The sequence below is a fragment of the Nerophis ophidion genome, linkage group LG01 (assembly GCF_033978795.1).
Source record: "Nerophis ophidion isolate RoL-2023_Sa linkage group LG01, RoL_Noph_v1.0, whole genome shotgun sequence".
Lineage (NCBI taxonomy): Eukaryota > Metazoa > Chordata > Actinopteri > Syngnathiformes > Syngnathidae > Nerophis > Nerophis ophidion.
In genome coordinates, this window is record NC_084611.1 from 67,031,057 (window position 1) to 67,055,379 (window position 24,323).

A 24,323-nucleotide genomic window follows, 5' to 3' on the forward strand; every position below is an offset into this window, starting at 1 on the left:
CAGGTGATTTTATACTCTGAGGGATTCGAGTCCAGTAAAGTTTTAGCCAGGAAGATGACACAAATGTACAAGTTGTGTTCTGAGCAGCTGTCCCAACAGGACCACTATGACTTTGGAATGAGAGCCGTCAAGTCTGTGCTGGTCATGGCAGGGTAAGAGAATCACACAGTTTATTATTATTTTGCATGAAAACATATACAGAACAAACATTTAAATGCAACACTTTTGTTTTTGCTCCCATTTTTCATGAGTTGAACTCCAAAGATATAAAACGTTTACTGTATACAAAAAAGACCTTTCACTCTCATATAGTGTTCCCAAATCTGTCTAAATCTTTGTTCGGGAGCATTTCTTATTTGCCAAGATAATCCATCCTACCTCACAGTTGTGTTATATCAAGATGCTGATTAAAAAGCACGATTATTGCACAGGTGTGCTTTAGGCTGCCCACACGAAAAGGCCACTTTGAAATGTGCAGTTTTGTCACAGCCCCTTGCCACAGATATTGTAAGTTTTGAGGGAGCGTGGAGTTGGCATTAGACTGCAGGAATGTCCACCAGAGCTGTTGACCGTGAATTGATTGTTCATGTCTCTATCATAAGCCATCTCCAAAGGCGTTTCAGAGAATTTGGCAGTACGTCCACCCGGCCTCATAACCGCAAACCATGTGTAACCACATCAGACCATGACCTCCGCATCCAGCAGGTGCACCTCAATGATCGTCTGATACCAGCTACCTGGACAGCTGCAGCAGCAATTGGTTTTGCATATCTAAAGAAATTCTGCACAAACCGTGAGAAACCGTCTCAGGGAAGCTCATCTGCATGGTGGTCGTTCTCATCGGAGTGTCAACCTGACTGCAGTTCGTCGTCATAAACAAATGCTTACATTCGATGGTGTCTGGCATGTTGGAGAGGTGTTCTCTTAACGGATGAATCCCGGTTTTCACTGTTCAGGACAGATGGCAGACAGCAAGTTGTGGTGGGGTTATTGTACGGGCAGACTTATGTTATGGACAACCAACACAATTGCATTTTATTGATGGTAATTTGATTGCACATAAATACCGTGACGAGATCCTGAGGCCCATTGTTGTGCCTTTCACCTGAGACCATCACATCATGTTGCAGCATGACAATGCACAGCCCCATGTTGCAGGGATCTGTACACAATTCCTGGAAGCTGACATGTCTCACCAGACATGTCACCCATTTTGCATGTTTGGGATGCTTTGGATCGGCATATATGACAGTGTGTTTCAGTTCCTACCAATATCCAGCAATTTTGCACAGCCATTGAAGAGTGGACCAACATTTCACAGGCAACGATCAACAACCTAATCAACTCTATGTAAAGGAGATTTGTGGCACTGAGTGAGGCAAATGGTGGTCACACCATATACCTCCCAGACCCCAATACAGCAAAACTTCATATTTTAGAATGGCCTTTTGTCGTGGGCAGCCTAAGGCACACCTGTGCAATAATCATGCTGTTTAATCAGCATCTTGATGTGCCACACCTCTGAGTTGGGATGGATTATCTTGGCAAAGAAGCAGATTTAGACAGATTTGTGAACAATATTTGAGAGGAATAGGTATTTTCTGTATAGAGTAAAAGTTGTACATTTCAACTCATGAAAAATGGGAGCAAAAACACAAGTTGCATTTCTAGTTTTGTTCAGTACATGCAGAGTATGTATGATACATGTAAATGACAAATATTTAAAAAATTGTGTTTGTTGTGTGAACTCAGAACCCCCGGTCATTTGACTATATATTGTATGTCTCTGGTTGGTGTGTCCCCTGGGGGTGGTCACATTGGGCCTGGTGAACAACTGTCCTGTATACCAATATGTGTCTTGCCTGCCTGATGGAACATTTCCTCAGTGGCTACACTTTCCGTAGCATGAAACACATTTTTGGGGGGAGAGATGCTCGTGTATTGTTGTAAGCAGAAAATAGACTGCAAACCTCTTCCTCTGTTTAGACGCCTTAATAAAGTGTGAAATGAAGTGAATTATTTTTATTAGGGGTGTGGGAAAAAATCGATTCGAATACGAATCTCGATCCTCACGTTGTGCGATTCAGAATCGATTCTCATTTTTTTTAAAATAGATTTTTTTTTTATCAATCCGACAAAAAAATATAAAGCAATACCATAACAATGCAATCCAACTCCAAAACCAAAGCTGACTCAGCAACAATCAGAACTGCAATAAACAGAGCAATTGAGAGAAGACACAAACACGACACAGAACAAACCAAAAGTAGTGAAACAAAAATTAATATTTTCCACAACAGTATCAATATTAGTTATAATATGAGCATAGCAGTGATTAAAAATCCCTCATTGACATTATCATTAGACATTTATAAAAAATTAAAAAGAGAACAATAGTGTCACAGTGGCTTACATCTCATAAGCTTGACAACACACTGTGTCCAATATTTTCACATAGATAACATAAGTCACATTTTTGGTTCGTTTCATAGTTAAAACAAATTTACATTATTGCAATCTGTTGATAAAACATTGTCCTTTACAATTATAAAAGCTTTTTTTTTTAAATTACTACTCTGCTAGCATGTCAACAGACTGGGGTAGATCCTGCTGAAATCCCTATGTATTGAATGATTCCAGAATCGTTTTGAATCGGAAAAATATCGTTTTTGAATCGAGAATCGAATCGAATTGAATCGAAAATATCTATATTGAATCGAATCGTGACCCCAAGAATCGATATTGAATCGAATCGTGGGACACCCAAATATCCGCAGCCCTAATATTATTTATAAAGCGTTTTTCTTTAGTTACTCAAAACCCTTTACATAGTGAAACCCATTATCTAAGTTACATTTAAAACAATGCGAGCTTGTGGATAAAGTATCTTGCCCAAGGACACAACGGCAGTGAATAGAATGGCGGAAGCGGGGATCAAACCTGGAACCCTCAAGTTACTGGCACGGCGGCTTTACCAACCGAGCCATGCCGCCCCGAGTTTAGTCAGGCAACCCGACAACACGATTATGACCACTCCCAGTGGACACACCCATCGGAAACACAAATAGAGAACCTCCACACCTAAAATTTGGAAGTGAAGCATACTTTTGGGTTAAAACTTCCTAATTAAAGAAGAGTGATCTAGTCGCCTCCATTCATCTTTTGCAGACAATTGACAATTCCATACGTGAGAATTTAGTCTACAGATTACAGTTGAACACCGTTAAGCAGTGAAAGGAAGAAATAAAGTTAACAACTTTTGATCAGAAAAACAGGAGCAGCAGTTGTTTGCTCTGCGCGAGTGCTTAAGTAGATGTACAACATGCATACTAGATGCCCCGAGGCTCTTGGTTATTGGCTTATAACTCCAGAAATTGACATGTGATATATGTCTTTCCCTTGTTGGTTCCGTATTCACTCTCCTTTTTGTCTGTCGGTTTCTCGATATTCCTTATTCCCCACTTTAATGACTGTGTAATCTTTTTTACTCTGTTTTCAAATCAGCATGGCCAACATTAATCTTTATCACAATACATCTATGTCTGTGCTGACTAATTCTTTACAATTGTGTTCATAACGAGTTGTATCTCAGATTTTTTTTACCAATCTGATCAAAAAAGGTCAGAAGGAAATAGCACAACAAGAAGGGGTGTTCCAATACAATGTGTGTTATTATGACTTTTATTATTTTGTAGTGTGGAATGTTAGAAATGTTTTGCTCAAGTGAAATTAGTCAAACAGAGAACAATATAAAAAATATAAAAAAAACACTGACCTATTTGAACTGTCTAGAATGGATTTATGTCGTCATTTAAAGTGGTTTGGCTACATGTCTTTTGGTGAAACCTAGTGGTCACATTAATTCATGAAGATAAGCTAATGACGCTGTAAGTTGAATGAAGCGTTTTTGTTACTGGACACCTAATATGCTTTTGCTTTGGAGACTTTGTATGTGTAAGCAATATGCAACTATAATTTTGTGATACTTGTTTTATTGACGAATGTACTATTTTAGACTGCAATACTGTTCAATTAAGGCAGTGGTTCTCAAACTTTTTTTGTCATCCCCCACTTTGGACGAGGGGGAGTTTTCAAGCCCCACCTGTCCCCATCGCTAATGCCAAGCTTAACATTTACAAATTTATTGAACATCAAGTAACATCAAGTTGTATACATTCAAACTCAATAACATAAAATAACATCAAGTTCAATAAATAAAATAACTGTGCAGCTGTGGTACAACTTGCATTAAGTTCAATAATAAATAAAATAACTTGCATCAAGTTCAATAATAAATAAAACGAAAGTGCTATAACTTGCATCAACTTCAATAATAAATCAAATAAAAGTGTTATAACTTGCATCAAGTTCAATAATAAATCAAATAACTTGCATCAAGTTCAATAATAAATCAAATAACTTGCATCAAGTTCAATAATAAATAAACTAAAAGTGCCACTTTTTCGTGTTTTGATAAAAATGTACCGCGCTCACAACATCTGTTAAAACTTCATTGAGTTCGAGGCTGAGCTGCCTTGACGCGAGTGCTTCCCAGTGAATGACGCAGTGTGTCCAATGCGCATTTGGCGCAACCCTCTTTATTGGAGCCTGCAGCCCGTTTCTTGACCCTGCCATGGTCTGTGCGCCATCAGAGCAAAAGCCCACACAGTTTTCCCATTTAAGGTTGTGTTGCTCGAGGAAACTGTCCATTATCTTTAACAGCTCATCAGCACTGGCTCTATTTTTTTATGTATTTGCAAAACAGCAAATCCTCGCACAGTGACTCGCCATTCACAAAGCGGACGTATGTTGTCAGTAGCTTCGTCCACTTGTAAAGCAAAACAACATTATTTTAATTTGTCTACGAGTTGTTCCTCAAGATCACTTGCAATGTCGCATATACGTCTTGCAACTGTGTCGTTTGACAGCGGGACAGCTTTTAATTTTGCTGCGCTTGTCTCGTCAAGCATGACTGACACCATGTCTATTGCAGCGGGGAGTATCACCTGCTCAGCAATCGTGTGTGCTTTTTTGCATTGAGCAATTCTGTATGCAACTCTATATGCAGCCAATTCATCCATTTTGTGTAATTGTGGTCCACACATTAGCCTGCTACCCATCCACGCAAAAGTTTGTTCCGCTTAGCCCCGCCCCCATTGGTTACTGTTGCGTCTGTCAAACTTTCGCTCCTACCTAGAAATTTAAAGCCCACAGGAAAAATAAGTAATTTACATAAATGTATATACACAGACAGAATCACAAAGTGATTTACAGTTTGTATAGAAAATAGGGTTGTAAAAAAAAATCTAAGAATATAATAAAAAAAATATATTTTATGTGAAATTCCCTCCCGTTCCTCGCGCCCCACCTGTCATGTCTCTATTCCCCACCAGTGGGGCGCGCCCCACACTTTGAGAAACGCTGAATTAAGGACACTTATATGTCCAGTTTGTATGCTACTATATGCTTAGTTGTTGTGTAGCTGCTCGTTCCTAGGAGCCTATAGCCTTCCATGTTTACCTTTTCTAAATGACTTGACTAAAAACAAGAAGTAACCAAATAACCAAAACACACAGTTCTTGTGTTTTTTGGAGGACATTTAGATCTGGAGTTCTTAACTTTTTTGACCTCGGGACCCAACTTTTCCACTATATTGGGCCTGGGACCCTCTCAAATATTAACACTGAATTAGTCATCTTACTCTTGAATTTAAATATATTCAATAATTATATCTCACGTACTTACAGTTTAACAGGACACACTTTGTCAAATGATTTTAAACCATGTGTTAATCACAAAGATTCATCTTAAGGCTTAGGTCAGGCTGATTACAAAACTAGATACTGATCAAATATAGTGCATAAGAAGGAACTCATAACAAATTATGAAAAAAATATTTACATACAATTACATAGCACTAAAATAAAGCAAATCTAACTAAATTAATAATAATCATGATGAATATGTTTATGGAATAAATTGGCAATAACATTTAAGTGCAACTGAATATACACAGCTTTAGCACTTTAGTTGTATTTTTGCTCTTAAGAAACTTCTCTAAGACTTAAACTCCAGACTTTTTCTACTTCTTTGATATTGTCATTACCGGCACAAGTGGTGGAAAAGTGTTTTACAACTAAATACCGCTGCAGCCCATATGTACCAGAGCTGAGAAACAGATATTTTTTGGCGGCCCTTTCGTGGGCGCTTGCAGCCCAACAATGGATACAGGCCTTATGCTTAAAGAACACTGATTCAAATTAACTGGTTGTCTAGCTTTGTACAGGTAAACATGCTCCAGTACTGTATATATCAGAGATTATAGCACCCATTTTACATGCAAGCACTTATAGAAATAAGGATATGCCTGCAAACTAAAATTGTTTTACAATCAATGTTTGGCCATATGATAACAAAGACAAAGACAGTATTTTGTCGAAAAATAAATTATATCAAAAAGGGGTTGTACAAGTAAAAAGAAAAGTAACTGCAGTCATGTGACAGCATGATATTAACAGTGATACTGATGCCAGTCATTGAGAAGATGTTAAAAAGTTTTCATGTTATCAGTGTGCAATAATGTTTAAGACCATCATGTATTTATCATATGATTCCATTTCAGGTCACTCAAGAGAGAAAATCCTCACCTGATTGAGGATGTGGTTCTTATCAGAGCTTTGCGGGATTCCAACTTGCCAAAGTTCCTCACAGATGATGCAGAACTGTTTGGGTATATATGGCATTTAAAAGATTCCATGCATTATACATGTGAATTTCTTATTCAAACACTTCTACTGGTGGAATATATACAGTATAAACATGTAAATATAGTACATCTATCAATCATCCATCCATCCTTTTACTTCCGTTCACTTAACAAGGTCTAAATCCTTTTTGCAAATGTCTCAAAAGAGATGCCCTAGACTTTCTGGTCTTTGGCCACCTCTTCTGGGTCGCATTTCTCGGCAAGCTGCGAGACTTATTCCCTCCACTGTGTCCTGTTTGTACCCCAGGGCCTCCTCCCCTCACAATAGCGTAATATCAGCCAGTAAATCAAGAGCTTAGCCTTTAAAAATAATCTCTCTTTTCACTATGACAGTCAAGTATAGCAAACATATCACAGCAGAGGCTGCGCTAGCCTTCCGAAAAACTCAATCTCCCCCTTTCCGGAGTAAACAATGTTCAAACGGCGACTTGAAACACAGACTAAGTTTGGGAACAAACCACAAAGCTAATGCTAGCCAGGACAATACATACACCTGCAGGCAGCACGCCTCATCTGCTTGTGTTCTTGTGGACAGCATCACTAACGTCAGGGATTGCAGCATAACATAACATAATCCTGATAACTTCACAGTTTCTAATGCTCGCTTATGTTCTAGTAATAATACTAAAAAATAAAAAATATATATTCTTTCTTTTTTTTAAATCAATGGGCATTTTATTACATTTAATTTATCACACAAAATCCACACACACGCCAAATAAGTGTTATAGGTTAAAAAAAAAGTGCATTAAGAATTTTTAAGAGGAATTTGAAAACAAATGAAACTGACCTCATATAACCTACACTCAGCTGCAAACTGCCCCCTAAATGCTGGACATCAGGACCACATCATCTGCAAATACCAGATATGAAAGACAGGATACCCCCAATGCCTGCATCGCACTGAGAAAATTATGTGTAAAAAATTATCGGTGACAAAGTACCGTCTTAGTGAAAGTTAAAGTTCATCGTGATCATGCTGGACTTGCTGCTGACTTTGACCACCAGGGTCCTGTTGCGCTTGTAGAAGGAACTGATTAATCTGCATTGTTTGCAAATCCTCCAGTGGCATCCTGTCTGACCTGTTCCCCGGTGTGATCATCCCTGAGCATGACTATGGTATATTGCATTCAACAATTGTCGACTGTATAGTGAAGAGAAACCTGCAGCCCCTGGCCACCATGATCAATAAGGTGCAAATAACTTTTATACATTTACAGTACTTATTGGTAAAACATTAAACATTCCAAACAATGTTTTTGATCAGTGTGTATCGTGTATTTTCGGCCCAAACCAATCAATTTGAAGGTGGAAGGTAACAAAAATGTCCACATTGATCACCAGGTCATCCAACTGTACGAGACCATGATCGTGCGACATGGTGTCATGTTGGTCGGGCCGACTGGTGGAGGAAAGTCTTCTGTTTACAACGTGTTGGCAGACACCCTGAACACTCTTTATAATTCCGAGTACAGGGACAGCAACCCCTTCTATCAGCCTGTCAGGACTTACATTCTCAACCCCAAGTCTGTCACAATGGGAGAACTCTATGGAGAGGTAGGTTGAAAATAAATCTACAAATCAGTTCCTCTAGGGTTTTGCTGGGGGTTTTTTTGTTACTACTGCAGCTTAAAATTTTGGAGCCTTCTCAAAAGAATAACGCAAACGTTTCAATATTTTGAGGCTTAGTTTTTTCAATAACAATGACTCAACTTGTGATTTTATTCTGGTGTGATTTATGTTCAGAAGAGTGTGTACAAAATTGTGCACATCATGCTGAGGTTTGTGCTTAGGAAATATTTTATGTTGGAATACATGCACACTTTTATAAATGAGGCCCAAGGAAAGGTGAAAAGAGCAGCATGGGATACAACACCATGTATCTAACAAATGCAGGTTACACTTGGATTGGTGGAATCATGGCTTTGCTTCAGAACCCTCCTGATTAGTGATTACTAATTGCTCGGGCTGCAACTAACTACTATTTTGATCGTCGACTAGTCATCGATTATCTTAGCGATTAGTTGACTAATCACAGTGTATAAATATTCTGTGGCTCTAATTTAGCCTGCTTTTAAATGTAGATTATATTTTAGGCATTAATTATTGTTTTTTTGTCCATTTAAAAGCAAACTGTAAAAAATCATTGATTGTACATTTGATTGGACTGCAGAAATAATAATATGAACAATAAGAATATCATTTCAAAATCAAATATGCCATTAAAATAATTCCCATCCACACAATGATTCTAGAACCCTGCACATAGTATCTAAACATAGTTCAGCTGGCAGACTTTGGCAAAAATTAGAGCTATAGCTACCTGGCTAACAAGCTAACTGTCTTACCGGGTGGATATCATCATCATGGACATACTGCCATGAAAAGTAACTTCCGCTTTGCAATATTATTATTGTCTTTGTTTTTGAGGTGTTTAAGACGGGACGGCGTGGCGCAGTGGGAGGGTTGCCGTGCGCAACCCGAGGGTCCCTGGTTCAAATCCCACCTAGTACCAACCTCGTCACGTCCGTTGTGTCCTGAGCAAGACACTTCACCCTTGCTCCTGATGGGTGCTGGTTGGCGCCTTGCATGGCAGCTCCCTCCATCAGTGTGTGAATGTGTGTGTGAATGGGTAAATGTGGAAGTAGTGTCAAAGCGCTTTGAGTACCTTGAAGGTAGAAAAGCGCTATACAAGTACAACCCATTTATTTATTCATTTATTTAAGATGAAGTGTTTCCATATTTTCCATGTTTTTGCTCCTGGTGGTGATGTTGAAGTTGCTGCTACCATTTTTTTTTACAATTGTTTGCCGATCACCCTGATTTGTGAATTATATTTATATAGCGCTTTTCTCTAGTGACTCAAAGCGCTTTACATAGTGAAACCCAATATCTAAGTTACATTTAAACCAGTGTGGGTGGCACTGGGAGCATGTGGGTAAAGTGTCTTGCCCAAGGACACAACGGCAGTGACTAGGATGGCGGAAGCGGGAATCGAACCTGCAACCCTCAAGTTGCTGGCACGGCCACTCTACCAACCGAGCTATATATTTGTGCGTGTTCATTTGCCCCTGGGAAAACACGAGCAATGACATCTCTGCTTCCTATGAACAAAGTAATGTTTTTTTGTAATTTTTTTCTCAACAACATCAACTAATCGTTACTTACTAACAGCTGCACTTTGCAGCTCCCACAGACAAGAGTCAAGGGAAGCATTCAACACAAAATGGGTAACTGAAATATGAACACAAAATAAAAGCACAGAACCAGAACTAATGGAAAATAACAAAAAGCGTAAACCATGTCATGTCAACACTGGCCCAAAGAAAGTAGCGAGCACTTTAATGAAGAAAGTGAGAAACTTAATTTCATGTAAGAAATAACTTTTAACAAAGTAAAACATCTAAGTGACTTTACCTAGGATTCAATTTGTGTCCTTTTAGAAGGAATTACTAATGAAAACCAAGGTACCATTGTCATTTTTTATGTTCAAATTCTCTATACCAGGTCAACAATCTGACGCTGGAATGGCGTGATGGATTGATGGCGCTAAGTGTTCGTGATGCAGTGGACGACACCACCGATGACCACAAGTGGGTAATCTGTGACGGGCCAGTCGATGCCCTGTGGATTGAGAACATGAACACCGTGCTGGATGACAACAAGATGCTGTGTCTGGCAAACAGTGAGAGGATCAAACTTTCTCCATCCATACACATGGTGTTTGAGGTTGGAGCAGAAGCACACATCAAATGTTTGTCTTATTATTCATTAGCTTTAGATAGCATTAGCTAACATAAAATACAATTCTTTTTTTAGGTTCAGGATTTGGCGGTGGCATCACCAGCCACAGTCAGTCGCTGTGGGATGGTCTTCATCGACCCTGATGAACTCAAGTGGATGCCATATGTGCAGACGTGGATCAGCGGTCTCGAGTCCAAAGTAGGACTATGCAATAGATAGATACATATATATTTATTAATCCCTTGGGAAGGTTCCCCCAGGAAAATTCAAATTCGTGCAGCAACAGATAGCATCAAAATACAGGAAAACGCATTCAAAGATCCATTCATCCATTTTCTATCGCTTGTCCCTTTGGGGGTTGCGGGGGATCGCTGGAGCCTATCAGCTGCATTCGGGCGGAAGTCGGGGTTCACCCTGGACAAGTCGCCACCTCATCGCAGGGCCAACACAGATAGACCGACAACATTTACACTCACATTCACACACTTGGGCCAATTTAGTGTTGCCAATCAACCTATCCCCAGGTGCATGTGTTTGGAGGTGGAAGGAAGCCGGAGTACACGGACAAAACCCATGCAGTCAAGGGGAGAACATGCAAACTCCACACAGAAAGATCCCGAGTACAGGATCAAACCCAGGAACTTCGTGTTGTAAGGCAGACACACTAACCCCTCATCCACCGTGCTGCCCACAGTCAAAGATAACTAGAAAAAATATATACAAAGAACCTACTTTAAAACATACACAGATGTTGTAGCAGCAGTCCATATCAGTCCTCCCGCCCTCCTATCTCCAAGTAAAGAGTTGTAGAGTGTGATGGTGCAAGTGACAAATTAATTCTTAAAGGCCTACTGAAATGAGATTTTCTTATTCAAACGGTGATAGCAGGTCCATTCTATGTGTCATACTTGATCATTTCGCGATATTGTCATATTTTTGCTGAAAAGATTTAGTAGAAAACATCGACAACAAAATTCGCAACTTTTGGTCGCTAATAAAAAAGCCTTGCCTGTACCGGAAGTAGTAGACGATGTGCGCGTGACGTCACGGGTTGTGGAGCTCCTCACATCTGAACATTGTTTACAATCATGGCCACCTACAGCGCATACTTGCCAACCCTCCCGGATTTTCCGGGAGACTCCCAAAATTCAGCGCCTCTCCCGAAAACCTCCGGGGACAAATTTTCTCCTGAAATTCAAGCGGAGCTGGAGGCCACGCCCCCTCCAGCTCCATGAGAACCTGACTCAGCGATGTTGTGACCCTCTTAAACAGGACAATACTGCAATTTACTGTACATAGAATAGAATGTAAATATATTCCACATATATTCTACATTTAAGTGCAGTCAAGGAACATGCATTAGGGAGTCTTTTCTGAAGCCCACAGTAAAGAGACATAACTTCGTCACGTCGCCTGGTTATTGACTCCGTCTCCAACCCAATATATTATACCGACGGCGAGCAAAATTAAGAAATACGCTTGCAAGATCCAAAAAGAATGGAAACAAGAATGGAAACAGTGTGTAATCGCCTCTGCTGTAGACAATCGTCGTCGTCACAACATCCGGTTTCGGCAGTGCTATTCTGGTGGTAAAAGTATTTTTTTCGGTGGCTGTATTTTCGGTGAATCACAAGTCTTTTTTTCGGCGGCTGAATTTTCGGTGCATCACGAGTCATTAGTGCACAAATGATAGGGTTATGTATACATACAGTCGTGGTGTAACGTTTACATACACTTGTAAAGAATATATAATGTCATGGCTGTCTTGATTTTCCAATAATTTCTACAACTCTTATTTTTTTGTGATAGAGTAATTGGAGCACATACTTGTTGGTCACAAAAAACATTTATGAAGTTTCTTTCTTTTATGAATTTATTATGGGTCTACTGAAATTGTGAACAAATCTGCTGGGTCAAAAGTATACATACAGCAATGTTAATATTTTGTTAAATATCCCTTGGCAAGTTTCAGTGCAATAAGGCGCTTTTGGTAGCCATCCACAAGCTTCTGGTAAGCTTCTGGTTGAATTTTTGACCACTCCTCTTGACAAAATTGGTGCAGTTCAGCTAAATTTGTTGGTTTTCTGACTTGGACTTGTTTCTTCAGCATTGTCCACATGTTTAAGTCAGGACTTTGGGAAGGCCATTTTCAAACCTTACTTCTTGTTTGATTTAGCCATTTCTTTACCATTTTTGACATGTGTTTGGGGTCATCGTTGTGTTGGAACACCCAACTGCACCCAAGACCCAAACTCCGGGCTGATGATTTTAAGTTGTCCTGAAGAATTTGGAGGTAATCCTCCTTTTTCATTGTCCCATTTACTCTCTGTAAAGCACCAGTTCCATTGGCAGAAAACAGGCCCAGAGCATAATACTACCACCACCATGCATGACGGTAGGGTGGTGTTCCTGAGATTAAAGGCCTCACCTTTCCTCCTTCAAACATATTGCTGGGTATTGTGGCCAAACAGCTCAATTTTTGTTTCATCTGACCACAGAGCTTTCCTCCAGAAGGTCTTATCTTTGTCCATCTGGTATCAGATGTAACAAAAATTACAATTACAATACAATACTCCTTTAATTTGTTTTCACATAAAAAGAAAAAAAAAATCCAAATTTTTCTAATGTTTGGCGGTTTTGATTTTGCTGTTACAATAAAGGGGAACTGCACTTTTGTTTTGGAATTTTGCAGACTGTTCACGATCCTTATGAAAATATTTTATGTTTTTATGAAAGCGCCTGTAACTACATTAGGCAAAATTCCCCCAAAATTAGGTTCACCTTCAGAGGGAAACCCTGGTCAAATTTTTTCACAATTAATACATGTATTACATTCAAATTGCTCGTCCGTCCTGAGGAATTAGTCTGCCGTTCATGTTTATCACTCACTGTTTTTTCATGCACAGGTACACGAAGGGAGTGCATGCAAATACACAAAAACAGTCCAGGAGAAGCATTTATCCCTTTTTTTGTTCATTTTGTTGTTGTGATAGAATATACATTCAACAATAGCTAAAATTAATAGCTAAATTTTGATAAATCACTATCATCAGCTGACCACAAACATAATTAGTGTGTTAATGTGTCTGTGATTTATGTAGTGTGTAGTTTTCGGGATCTAATGCCTACTACACTTTGGAAAGGGTGTGCCCTCTCGGCCGTAAAAGTTGTAAAATAGATCCTTTAATTTCCATCCATCCATTTTTTTACCACTTGTCCCTTTCGGGCTTGTGGGGGGTGCTGGAGCCTATCTCAGCTGCATTTGGGCGGAAAGCGGGGTACACCCTGGACAAGTCGCCACCTCATTGCAGGGCCAACACAGATAGACAATAATTAACATTTTTAAATTTGTATTCAGTAAATAAATGATCAATGAGCAGTACACTTTTTTCCATAAAAAACATTTTATCCTGCATTCATACCTATATTCATATATCCATCCATCCATCCATTTTCCTACCGCTTATCCCTTTCGAGGTTGTGGGGGCTGCTGGAGCCTATCTCAGCTACAATCGTAAATTTATCAATTTTGTGGAGACGTAGACAGCAGTCATTCAGTGGAATAATACTCTTATGTGAATGTTTTCTCTCACACTTAAGCTGCCAGAAGCAGTGAAGACATATTTGCTGGAGTTATTTGTGCTGTATGTGGAGGATGGACTACAGTATGTGTTGAAATACTGCATGCAAGCAATTCGCCAGGTGGACATCAGCAAAGTCACCACCATCTGTTGCCTGCTGGAAGCACTGCTGCTGGGCAAAGCAGGACCAGACTTTAATATGGTACTTGTTTAAAAAAAAAAGTTCATCCAAATATAGTTTTATGGATAAGACAGTTCAATTTGAAGCATAGATTTATGTATTGTCATATTTTGTCTTGCAGGATGCCAAGCGCATGAGCGATATAGTATGCCAGACCTTCATATTTTGCTACGTATGGGCGATCGGAGGCAACCTGCCCAGCACTCACTGGGATGATTTTGACAACTTTGTCAGAGAGCAATTTAAAGACAACAACAATGCTAAGGTACATGCACACACGTGGTTACTAATAGTAATTTTTAATTTTCCTTAAGGAACTCTCCTGAAGGAATCAATAAAGTACTATTTATTTATCTATCTATCTATCCATCTATCCATCCATCCATCCATCCATCCATCCATCCATCCATCCATCCATCCATCTATCCATCTATTTATCTATCTAATAGAAGCTAGGAGTGGAACGGTTCACAAAATCCACAGTTTGGATATTTTTACAGTTGGTGACACGGTTTCTCAGTTTGATTCAACACACATTGTTGTTCTTTTTAATAACGCAGAATGTCATATATCCCAATAATCCACCATTACCATATATTTCAATCAATGATGTCATGTTTAATTACAGAGCTGCCAACATTTTGTGTCTGCAGTCCAGTCGACTTCCTTCAAGCACTTTTGTCTAAGCTCTGTGTTTAGCGACTTAAAGGAGCCATATGTAATAATTTAATGTCAAGTCATCATTAAATGGCCCTGATATTCAAAAAGGCATTAATATATCATGTTTTTTTCAAATACCTTCATAACTGATAATGGTAGTACAGCCGGGACAGGCTCATTTCAAAATTAGATTTACAGTTCCAAAATCCTGTTATTGTTTTAATTTTAATGCCTCGCACCCTACGGTTTGACCAATTAGAAAGTCTGCGAGTGTTTCACATCCAGGTTGCCAGTTACGCACCGTCCTCTTCATCCGGCTACTGCCACTGGTAAAGTTAATAAACATGTCAGACCTTAGTAAATCTAAAAGGCATTGTTGTGATTCTCAACTTATTTGTGACAAAGCCAAGAACAAAACGTGGATTTGAAAGATGGAGATGATTTAAGGCGTAGAATATGTTTTCATCTGACACCAAACTTGCTAATTTCCTATTTGATAGGTAAATAAGGCATTTACATTTTCTTATAACTTAATTAATTAATTAATGGAAATGGACATTTTGTATGTAAAACTTATTGTCCAATACAGTCTATGAACTTGTCCAACAAAACTACTATGTTCGTGCAACGAATGCTTAGTGTGATGGTGCTCAGCTCCTAGTGCAGGGGTCGGCAACCTTTACCACTCAAAGAGCCATTTTGACCCGTTTCACAAAGTAAAGAAAACAATGGGAGCCACATAACTCTTTTGAAATTTATAATGAAATAACACTGTATAAACCAGGAGTCTGAGACACGCGGCCTCGCACCTTAACATGAAAATTTAACGTTAGTGTGGCCCTCGAGTTTTATATGAATGCTGCTTGACAGCGTCACACCTGCCAACCGTCCCAATTTTCCCGGGAGACTCCCGAATTTCGGAGTAATTATTCTCTCGAATGTACGCTGGTGTTCACCCAATGAACAATAATAAGGGCGTAAATTGATGTCACTTCTGCCCTCTACAGCTTGTACAAATAGCTTCCGAGCCCAAATAATTGTTTGACGAGGCTATTGCAGGCACACATAAGAGACTGCAAGCCATCCTTATTCGACAGCAATACAGGTTACACTGAGGGTAGCCGTTTTAACAACTTTAGCATTCTTACTAATATGCGCCACACTGTGAACCCACACCAAACAAGAATGACAAACACATTTCAGGAGAACCTCCGCACTATAACACAACTTAAACATGACAGAACAAATACCCAGAATCCCATGTATCCTGACTCTTCTGGGCTCCATTATACACCCACCTACCACCATCCGAAACCCCCACCCCTCCGTGCGTCGGTTAAGTGTGACCTGTATGGCTGTTGAACAATTATGCCTTGCAGTCGCGTGTGTGTTCAGATAGAGGTCGCATCCAAAATGTGACCGGACAACCGGCACGCAGGTAGCATGGTGAAAATCCTGGCGCGATGACATGTAGAAAGGGTGTTAGAGGCATTGTCATCACGACACGCAGTCAAAGTTGATGTCTGGGTGAAAATCGTAAAATGTTTAACCGGAAGATTTCAAATAGAGACATTAAAATTGGAAATCTACCGGACTTCTCCGGGCGGTCGGCAAGTATGCGGCTGAGCCACATCAGAGTGGTCAAAGAGCCGCATGCGGCTCCGGAGCCGCGTGTTGCTGACCCCTGTCCTAGTGTAATGCTAGCCCGATCAATGAAACATCGACATATAGGCTAACGGGGGAAAATATATACCCGTTAGCCTGTATGTCGATATTTTCGACAATTAAAACCTATGTAGATATGGGTGGTGTCAGTGCCTATTTCGTTCTCATTATGCTGATATTGAGAGGAAATGGGTTCCAACATTAGCACGGCTAATTGCGGTTTCTGCTACTGTGTGTGCGCCAGGTACATATGGGGTGGTATTTATATATGTATTACAATATATATGTAATAATTTTCTACTTTGTGTATTGACATGGTAGTAGGCTATATGATTTATTTATGTGTCAGAGAATTGCACTCTGCGCTGAAAGATGGGGATGTGCGTAAATGGAAGAGAACGCAGTGCGTCAGGTTGGATGCAACATGGAGTTATGCTGAATGAAATGTGGCAGTCATTTTACTGTTGGCCTTGGCTTGCCATCAAAGTAAAAAATAAAGGACAAACACGCACTCTCCAAAAACATAATAAAATAAAATAAAGAGGTGCACGGCAAAACGTGTACTTAAAGAAAAAGCAAGGCCAGCAACACTCGTGTCCTTCTATAAATTTTAATACAAACTGCGTAGGCTCTACCGAACACAGACCTGTTTTGAAAATGTCTTTGTGAGTGTGCCATCAAAGTAGGCCTATGCGATATATAGTGCACTATGTATTATTATATATAATTATTTTGATGGTGGTCCTTAAGGTCAAACTAGACATTTTAGCAGGGTAATGGCAACAATATGTCCCGAATCCCGACTAAAATATAGTTGCATAACTTTACAAATACATTTGGCTAATCGACATCAGTAAAATGTGGTATGATTACTTAGTAAGAATAAACAAGAGAAAGCTACAGTGAAGGACTTGTCGATTGCTATTTGAAGTTCCTTGGAGTCGGATGTGGCTGCGTATCTGTCAACCTCACTCGTAGAGAGTGGGAGGGGACTACATAATTTTGACCTTGATTGCAGTACCATTTCTGCCCACATTACTATGGCTCCTTTGATGAATGTTTGGTAAAGTTCTGTGAAGTTAAGACTCTCAGGACAGAGTGATGTCGTTCACCTTTAAAAATCACTCCTATGTGCATCTAACATATCAGTATTTTGATGATCAAAGGTGCTATGTGAGACTCATCTGTGGATGTTCTTTCTGACAAAATATACATAAAAGCCGATGATGCCAATGTGTTTTTATGTGAACAGACTTTTTTAAAAATATCTTTCCACTGTTGTGGAGGAAATGTGCACTTTTTAAAATACCTATTTATTCTTGACAGATTTACAGTCGTAGCCATGTTTACATTTACACAAATAATCGGAATAAAAGCACCATAATATCATAAATATAGATCCATCCATCCATCTGTTTTCTACCGCTTGTCCCTTTCACGGTCACGGGGGGTGCTGGAGCCTAATACACAATACAATATAAATTTGGCGGACCACAGAGCTTTTAATACTATTGGTATATTGTGATAATGCATGATGATGACACGTTATAGCTGAGACTCACAAATTTGACAGCAACAAAAAAATTAACACGCAGTCCTCAATGCAAGGTTGCGTTCTCGGTAGGGGCTAATGTCTCTTCACAGTGCAGCAAAGCCACTTTTAAATCAGTCAATATGTTGATGCATATATCAGCTGCCAAATTAGGAGCTTTTGTAGCCCGTTTTGAAATAGTTCTATTATCATTTGTATGCCAAATAATATAATGTGATATATTGTATATCGTTAATGCAAGAGGTTGCAATACATATCGCAATATAGATTTTAGGCCATATCACTCATCCCTACCGCGCATGTGTACTACATCAGAGTGATGCCGCTTCCGCCTTTGACAAAGCCGGATGTTTATCACCATGCAACAAACGTGGCAGGCCGGTAGCAGAATTGGTCTGTTGCCAACACAACTTTATTGTTAACAATGTTTAGGAAACTCATGACTAGAAACGCCAAATTGTACGAACAAGTTCATGAAAATAATGATTTTAAAAATTACATAAACCTACATGGTGCCAGAGAGGAGGGAAAAATATAAGGCACAATGAATTTCAACAGGGAACCCATCCAAGAGACATAAATACACATACCGTATTTTTCGGATTATATTTCGGAGTTTTTTTTATAGTTTGCGACATATACTTGGGAGTAATTTATGTGTGAAATTATTTACACATTACCGTAAAATATTAAATAATATTGTTTATCTCATTCGCGGAAGTGACGATGAAAATGTCAGCAATCGTCACACACATGTCAACCAATAAGAATTCGGCGGGGGAGGGTCATGGCAGAAGTGCATTGTGGGTCATGGAATGCTAACTGCTATATGCTACTGCAGTAGCTATTAAGATGGATCATTTCAACGTTGGCGGTAACTTATAAAAACTGAGAAGGGGCTGAACGAAAATGGCACCAAAAAGGAAATCATGTACTGCAGATTACAAGCTGGACGTAGTGAAATATGCAGCAGAAAACGACAAGAGGAAGCGGCGCATACTGTACCTTTGGAGTTGGCAGAGTTATTTAAAAGCGACATCGAGAAAGAAGATTTCATCGGATTTATCGATTAGAAGTGACAGATTGTTTGGTAAACGTATAGCATGTTCTATATGTTATAGTTATTTGAAAGACCTTTACCATAACATGTTCCGTTAACATACCGGGCACTTTCTCCGTTGGTTATTTTATGCGTCATATAACGTAAACGTATTCATCCTGTTGTTCACTATTCTTTATTTATTTTAAAAAACCTTCAAATGTCTATTCTTGGTGTTGGATTTTATCAAATAAATTTTCCCCAAAAATGAAACTTATACTCCAGTGCGACGTGTATATGTTTTTTTCCTTCTTTCTTATGCATTTTCGGCCTGTGCGACGTATACTCCGGAGCGACCTATAATCCGAAAAATATTGTATATGACGGGTAGACAGGGCAGCGGGCTGTTTGGGTCGCCATGTTTGCGGTTCCCCGGTAAAGATAAGAAAGGGAAAACAAGAGGAAAGAGGAGGAGAAAAAGAAGGCCAAATCCAAAGCTGCCGTTCAGTTTGGGACTAGGAAATAACACCTCAGTACATATTACTACATTCTAAACTCAAGACTTTCAACGGGTGGAGGGAGCAATACATGCGGCCTGAAGCTGCAGCTAACAGGGCCGATGCTCCGTTGTCCATCATACTGTGAGAGGTGAAGCATATAAGGTGTGGGATGGGTGGTGGTGGTATATGTGTGGGTATTTGCATAGTAATACATGGATGCGTCCTTACCAAAAGCCTGGAAGTCAACATCCTAGGTGTCTTTAAAGGAAAGGGGTAAGGAATTTCAGAGCGTCTTTCACTGCAATGATCCCACCAGGAAATGTACAGCATAACCCCGCCAAAGCCAATGCAGAAGCAGTCGAATTGAAGTCAAGGATTGTTTTGGTAATGGTCGGAAGTAATTCCACTAGGATTTTGGCCCTTATAAAGTGTCCTTCTGGGGTGCCTGTAAGTACAAGACAAGTAGGTTTCTGGCACTCTGACCTACAATTTAAGTCTTTTTGAATTCAATCTGTTTTTAACCTTGATTGGACACTTAATTGTTTTCCCTAACCGTATATGTTTTGGTGTATCAATATGTATGTACTCACTCCCCAAACATTCTTTGCATTTACATATACATTAGCTGAACTTCCATGCCAGACGAGACGAACTTCCAGCTCCACATCAGAATTACCAATCACTCAAAAAAGAAACAAGTCTTTTTACCTTTTTGAGATTATCCAGGGGGCTAGGGTTGGTGGGGTCCTGCCCAAGAGTCGACTCGTGCAAGACAGCCAAACAATTAGGGTCACAGCACCAATTGTTTGGATCTTTCCTTTTAAGAAGAATAACATTAGAAATTGACAAAGTAAGTACAAATACTGAAGTAGCAATACCAGCGCTGGAGAGAAGATTATACTTAAAGTCGGGTGCATTCTCTGAAAATGGTCTCTTTACACATGTTTTTCCCCCGCTTTGCTGTTTGGGCATTGTCCATCAAAACCTAAGCTTGTGTTTTGGACACAAACACACACATCCACTCTCGCTTTGTTTCGTTTCTGGCACCACCTGTGACCCTCAAAACCTAAATAAGATACTATGTGTGTGTATTTGTAAAGATAGAAACAGAGGGTATATTCATTGTATGATGTCCTTGAACAGAACAAAGTAAATAGAGGGAGACTTCCTATGCATGCCACTCTGTTTCAAGTTACGCCAAGGTCAAAGAGATGAATTGTCATTTTTTTTTAGCCAAAGGAACAAAAATCCAGTTCTCAATCAGCGAAATGTGCAAAACAAAAAATATTCATACACGATATACATCAGATAGAAAAAAATATAGGCAGTAAAAGTGAAAAATACCAATAAAATCAGATAAAACCGTCCTCTTTTTAGTTCATTCAGTCTTTTAACACGACAGGTGATGAGCTGTTGGGGGTGAGGGCAGGTGTTTATGTGGAGAAAGGAAACAGTCGATTTATAAGTCTCACAGCCGAGGGAAAAATGATGTTCAGCTTTCTGCTATTTTTGCAGCCAATGCTGCTGTATCTTCTCCCTGATGGCAAAAGGGAGAAGATGTGGTGGGAGGCATGAAGTGAGTCCATGATGATGGAGGTGGTGCTGCTGATGCAGCGCTTCTGATGTAGCTCCATCAGGCAAAGGAGTGGGGCACCGCTAATTTTGTTGGCTGTCTTGGCCAGTCTGTTAAGCCACTTTGTGTCCATTGCAGTATGGTAAAGCCATGTGTTAGGATGCTTTCAACTGTGCTCTGTAGAAGGTGGTGAGGTGTGTGGTCAGATTTCTGAGTCTGCGGAGGGAAAAACGACCACCAAGGTTTTAGTGGTTGAAGTGAGGTCATCATCAATGTGTTTGCATACTCACTGTTGTCCTTAATGAGGCCGACCACTGTTGTGCCGTCTGCAAACTTCAAGACAGAGTTGTTGCTGAATTTGGCAGTACAGTCAAAGGTGAGCAGGCTAAAGAGTAGAGGGCTCAGGACGCAGCCGTCAAGGAACCTCTGCTCAACGTGATGGTCTGTAGTAGGCGGCAGCTCAACCTGACTGCCTGCTGTCGCTGTCGGAAAGTTGTGGACCCAGTCACAGATGCTGTTGTCCACCTGTAGTAGCTGAAGGTTTTCCACGAGCTGCTGCGGGATAATGGTATCGAAGAAACTGGTGAAATCTATTAACACGGTCCTGGCGTAGGCGTTTCTCTGCTCAAGAAGACCTGGCGTGAGGTGGAGAATGCTGGTAATTGCGTCTTCTGTGGATCAGTTTTTCCGGTAAGGTAACTTGCTGCATGATCAGGCGTTCAAAACACTTCTTTACAATAGGTGTGGGCGCTACAGACAAATCAGAGAGGCCGACAGGATGTGTTTTTTGGGACAGGAAAGATGGCGGCTCTTTTGAGGCAGGTGGGAACGACAGCCTGTTGGAGTGCGATGTTGAAGATGTTCTTTAAAACACCCTTCACCTGCTCAGCACAATTTTTGAGAACACATCCAGGAACGTTATCTGGTCCTTGCGTGGGTGGACGCTAGCCAGGGCCTTCAGTACTCCAGGTGTTGCAAGCCGTAGTGTCTGCTTGTTGGCAGAAGTGTTCATGCATCCTTGCTGTTTTTGGCCTCAAGATGTGCAGAAAATGTTTTCAATTTATTTGGAAACGGGGTCAGAGTGACACGTCTGTCGGGGAGTGGGTTTATAGTCAGTGATGGGGTGAATTACCTGCCGCAAGCGATGTGAATCTTTAGCTTCAGAAATGGCTGTTCAGCGTATGTGCCTTTTAACACCTTTACTTCCTCAGGCATGATTGCGTCTTGTGCATATGCCGTAGAGCAGGGGTCACCAACGCGGTGTCCGCGGGCACCAGGTAGCCCGCAAGGACCAGATGACTTGCCCGCTGGCCTGTTCTAAAAATAGCTCAAATAGCAGCACTTACCAGTGAGCTGCCTCTATTTTTTAAATTATATTTATTTACTAGAAAGCTGGTCTCGCTTTGATCGACATTTTTAATTCTCAGAGAGACAAATCTAAAATAGAATTTGAAAATCCAAGAAAATATCTTAAAGACTTGGTCTTCACTTGTTTAAATAAATTCATTTATTTTTTTTACTTTGCTTCTTATAACTTTCAGAAAGACACTTTTAATGAAAAAATACAATCTTAAATATGATTTTAGGATTTTTAAACACCTATACCATTTTACCTTTTAAATTCCTTCCTCTTCTTTCCTGACAATTTAAATCAATGTTCAAGCAAATTATTTTTTTCATTGTAAAGAATAATAAATACATCTTAATTTAATTCTTCATTTTAGCTTCTGTTTTTTCGACGAAGAATATTTGTGAAATATTTCTTTAAACTTATTATGATTAAAATTCCAAAAAATTATTCTGGCAAATCTAGAAAATCTGTAGAATCAAATTTAAATCTTATTTCAAAGTATTTTGAATTTCTTTTAAAATTTTTGTTCTTGAAAATCTAGAAGAAATAATGATTTGTCTTTGTTAGAAATATAGCTTGGTCCAATTTGTTATATATTCTAACAAAATGCAGATTGGATTTGAACCTATTTAAAAGATGTCATCAAAATTGTAAAATTAATCTTAATCAGGAACAATTACTAATGATCCATCCATCCATCCATTTTCTACCGCTTATTCCCTTTTGGGGTCGCGGGGGGCGCTGGTGCCTATCGCAGCTACAATCGGGCGAAAGGCGGGGTACCCCCTGGACAAGTCGCCATCTCATCGCAGGGCCAACACAGATAGACAGACAACATTCACACTCAGATTCAAACACTAGGGCCAATTTTAGTGTTGCCAATCAACATATCCCCAGGTGCATGTCTTTGGAAGTGGGAGGAAGCCGGAGTACCCGGAGGGAACCCACGCATTCACAGGGAGAACATGCAAACTCCACACAGGAAGATCCCGAGCCTGGATTTGAACCCCTGACTAATGATGTTCCATAAATTATTTTTACATTTTTTTCAAAAAGATTCGAATTAGCTAGTTTTTCTCTTCTATTTTTCGGTTGAATCTAGAATTTTAAAGAGTCGAAATTGAAGATAAACCATGTTTCAAAATTGTATTTTCATTTTTTTCCTGTTTTCTCCTCTTTTAAACCGTTCAATTAAGTATTTTTTTTCATCATTTATTCTCTACAAAAAAACTTCCGTAAAAGGAAAAAAATGTACGATGGACTGACAGACAGAAATACTAATTTTTTATATATATATATAGAGAGAGAGAGAGAGAGAGATTTATTAAGGTGAATTGAGCAAATTGGCTATTTCTGGCAATTTTTTTAAGGGTGTATCAAACAGGTAGCCCTTCGCATTAATCAGTACCCAAGAAGTAGTTCTTGGTTTCAAAAAGATTGGTGACCCCTGCCGTAGAGTCTCTAGCTCTGAATTCCTCTGAGCTATGAGCACACTTGCTCGACCAGCCACTGTTTCCGAATAGCACCCATCTTAATAGTTCTTACCTCTGTCACATCCTCAGTACACTTGTTGATGTAACTGATTACAGATTGTGTATTCCTGTAAATATCTCTTTCCATCCTGTGTTGCTGCCTCGCTGTAGATGTCCCAGTGTGTGGTGTCAAAACAGTTCCGTAGTGCTTATTTTTCTTCCTGTGGCCATATTCTTGA

At 39.7% G+C, this 24,323-nt stretch overlaps 1 protein-coding gene across 1 annotated transcript in view; it reads left to right on the top strand.

Annotated features, from left to right (window-relative positions):
- dnah6 (dynein, axonemal, heavy chain 6) overlaps positions 1–24,323 on the top strand; it is a 159,677-nt gene that overhangs the window by 42,863 nt on the left and 92,491 nt on the right. The window contains exons 34-41 of the mRNA XM_061909242.1: positions 4–152; positions 6,623–6,730; positions 7,833–7,959; positions 8,111–8,323; positions 10,274–10,495; positions 10,586–10,708; positions 14,111–14,293; positions 14,394–14,537. Coding sequence (XP_061765226.1) covers positions 4–152; positions 6,623–6,730; positions 7,833–7,959; positions 8,111–8,323; positions 10,274–10,495; positions 10,586–10,708; positions 14,111–14,293; positions 14,394–14,537 — 1,269 coding nt within the window. The remainder of the gene's footprint in view (positions 1–3; positions 153–6,622; positions 6,731–7,832; positions 7,960–8,110; positions 8,324–10,273; positions 10,496–10,585; positions 10,709–14,110; positions 14,294–14,393; positions 14,538–24,323) is intronic.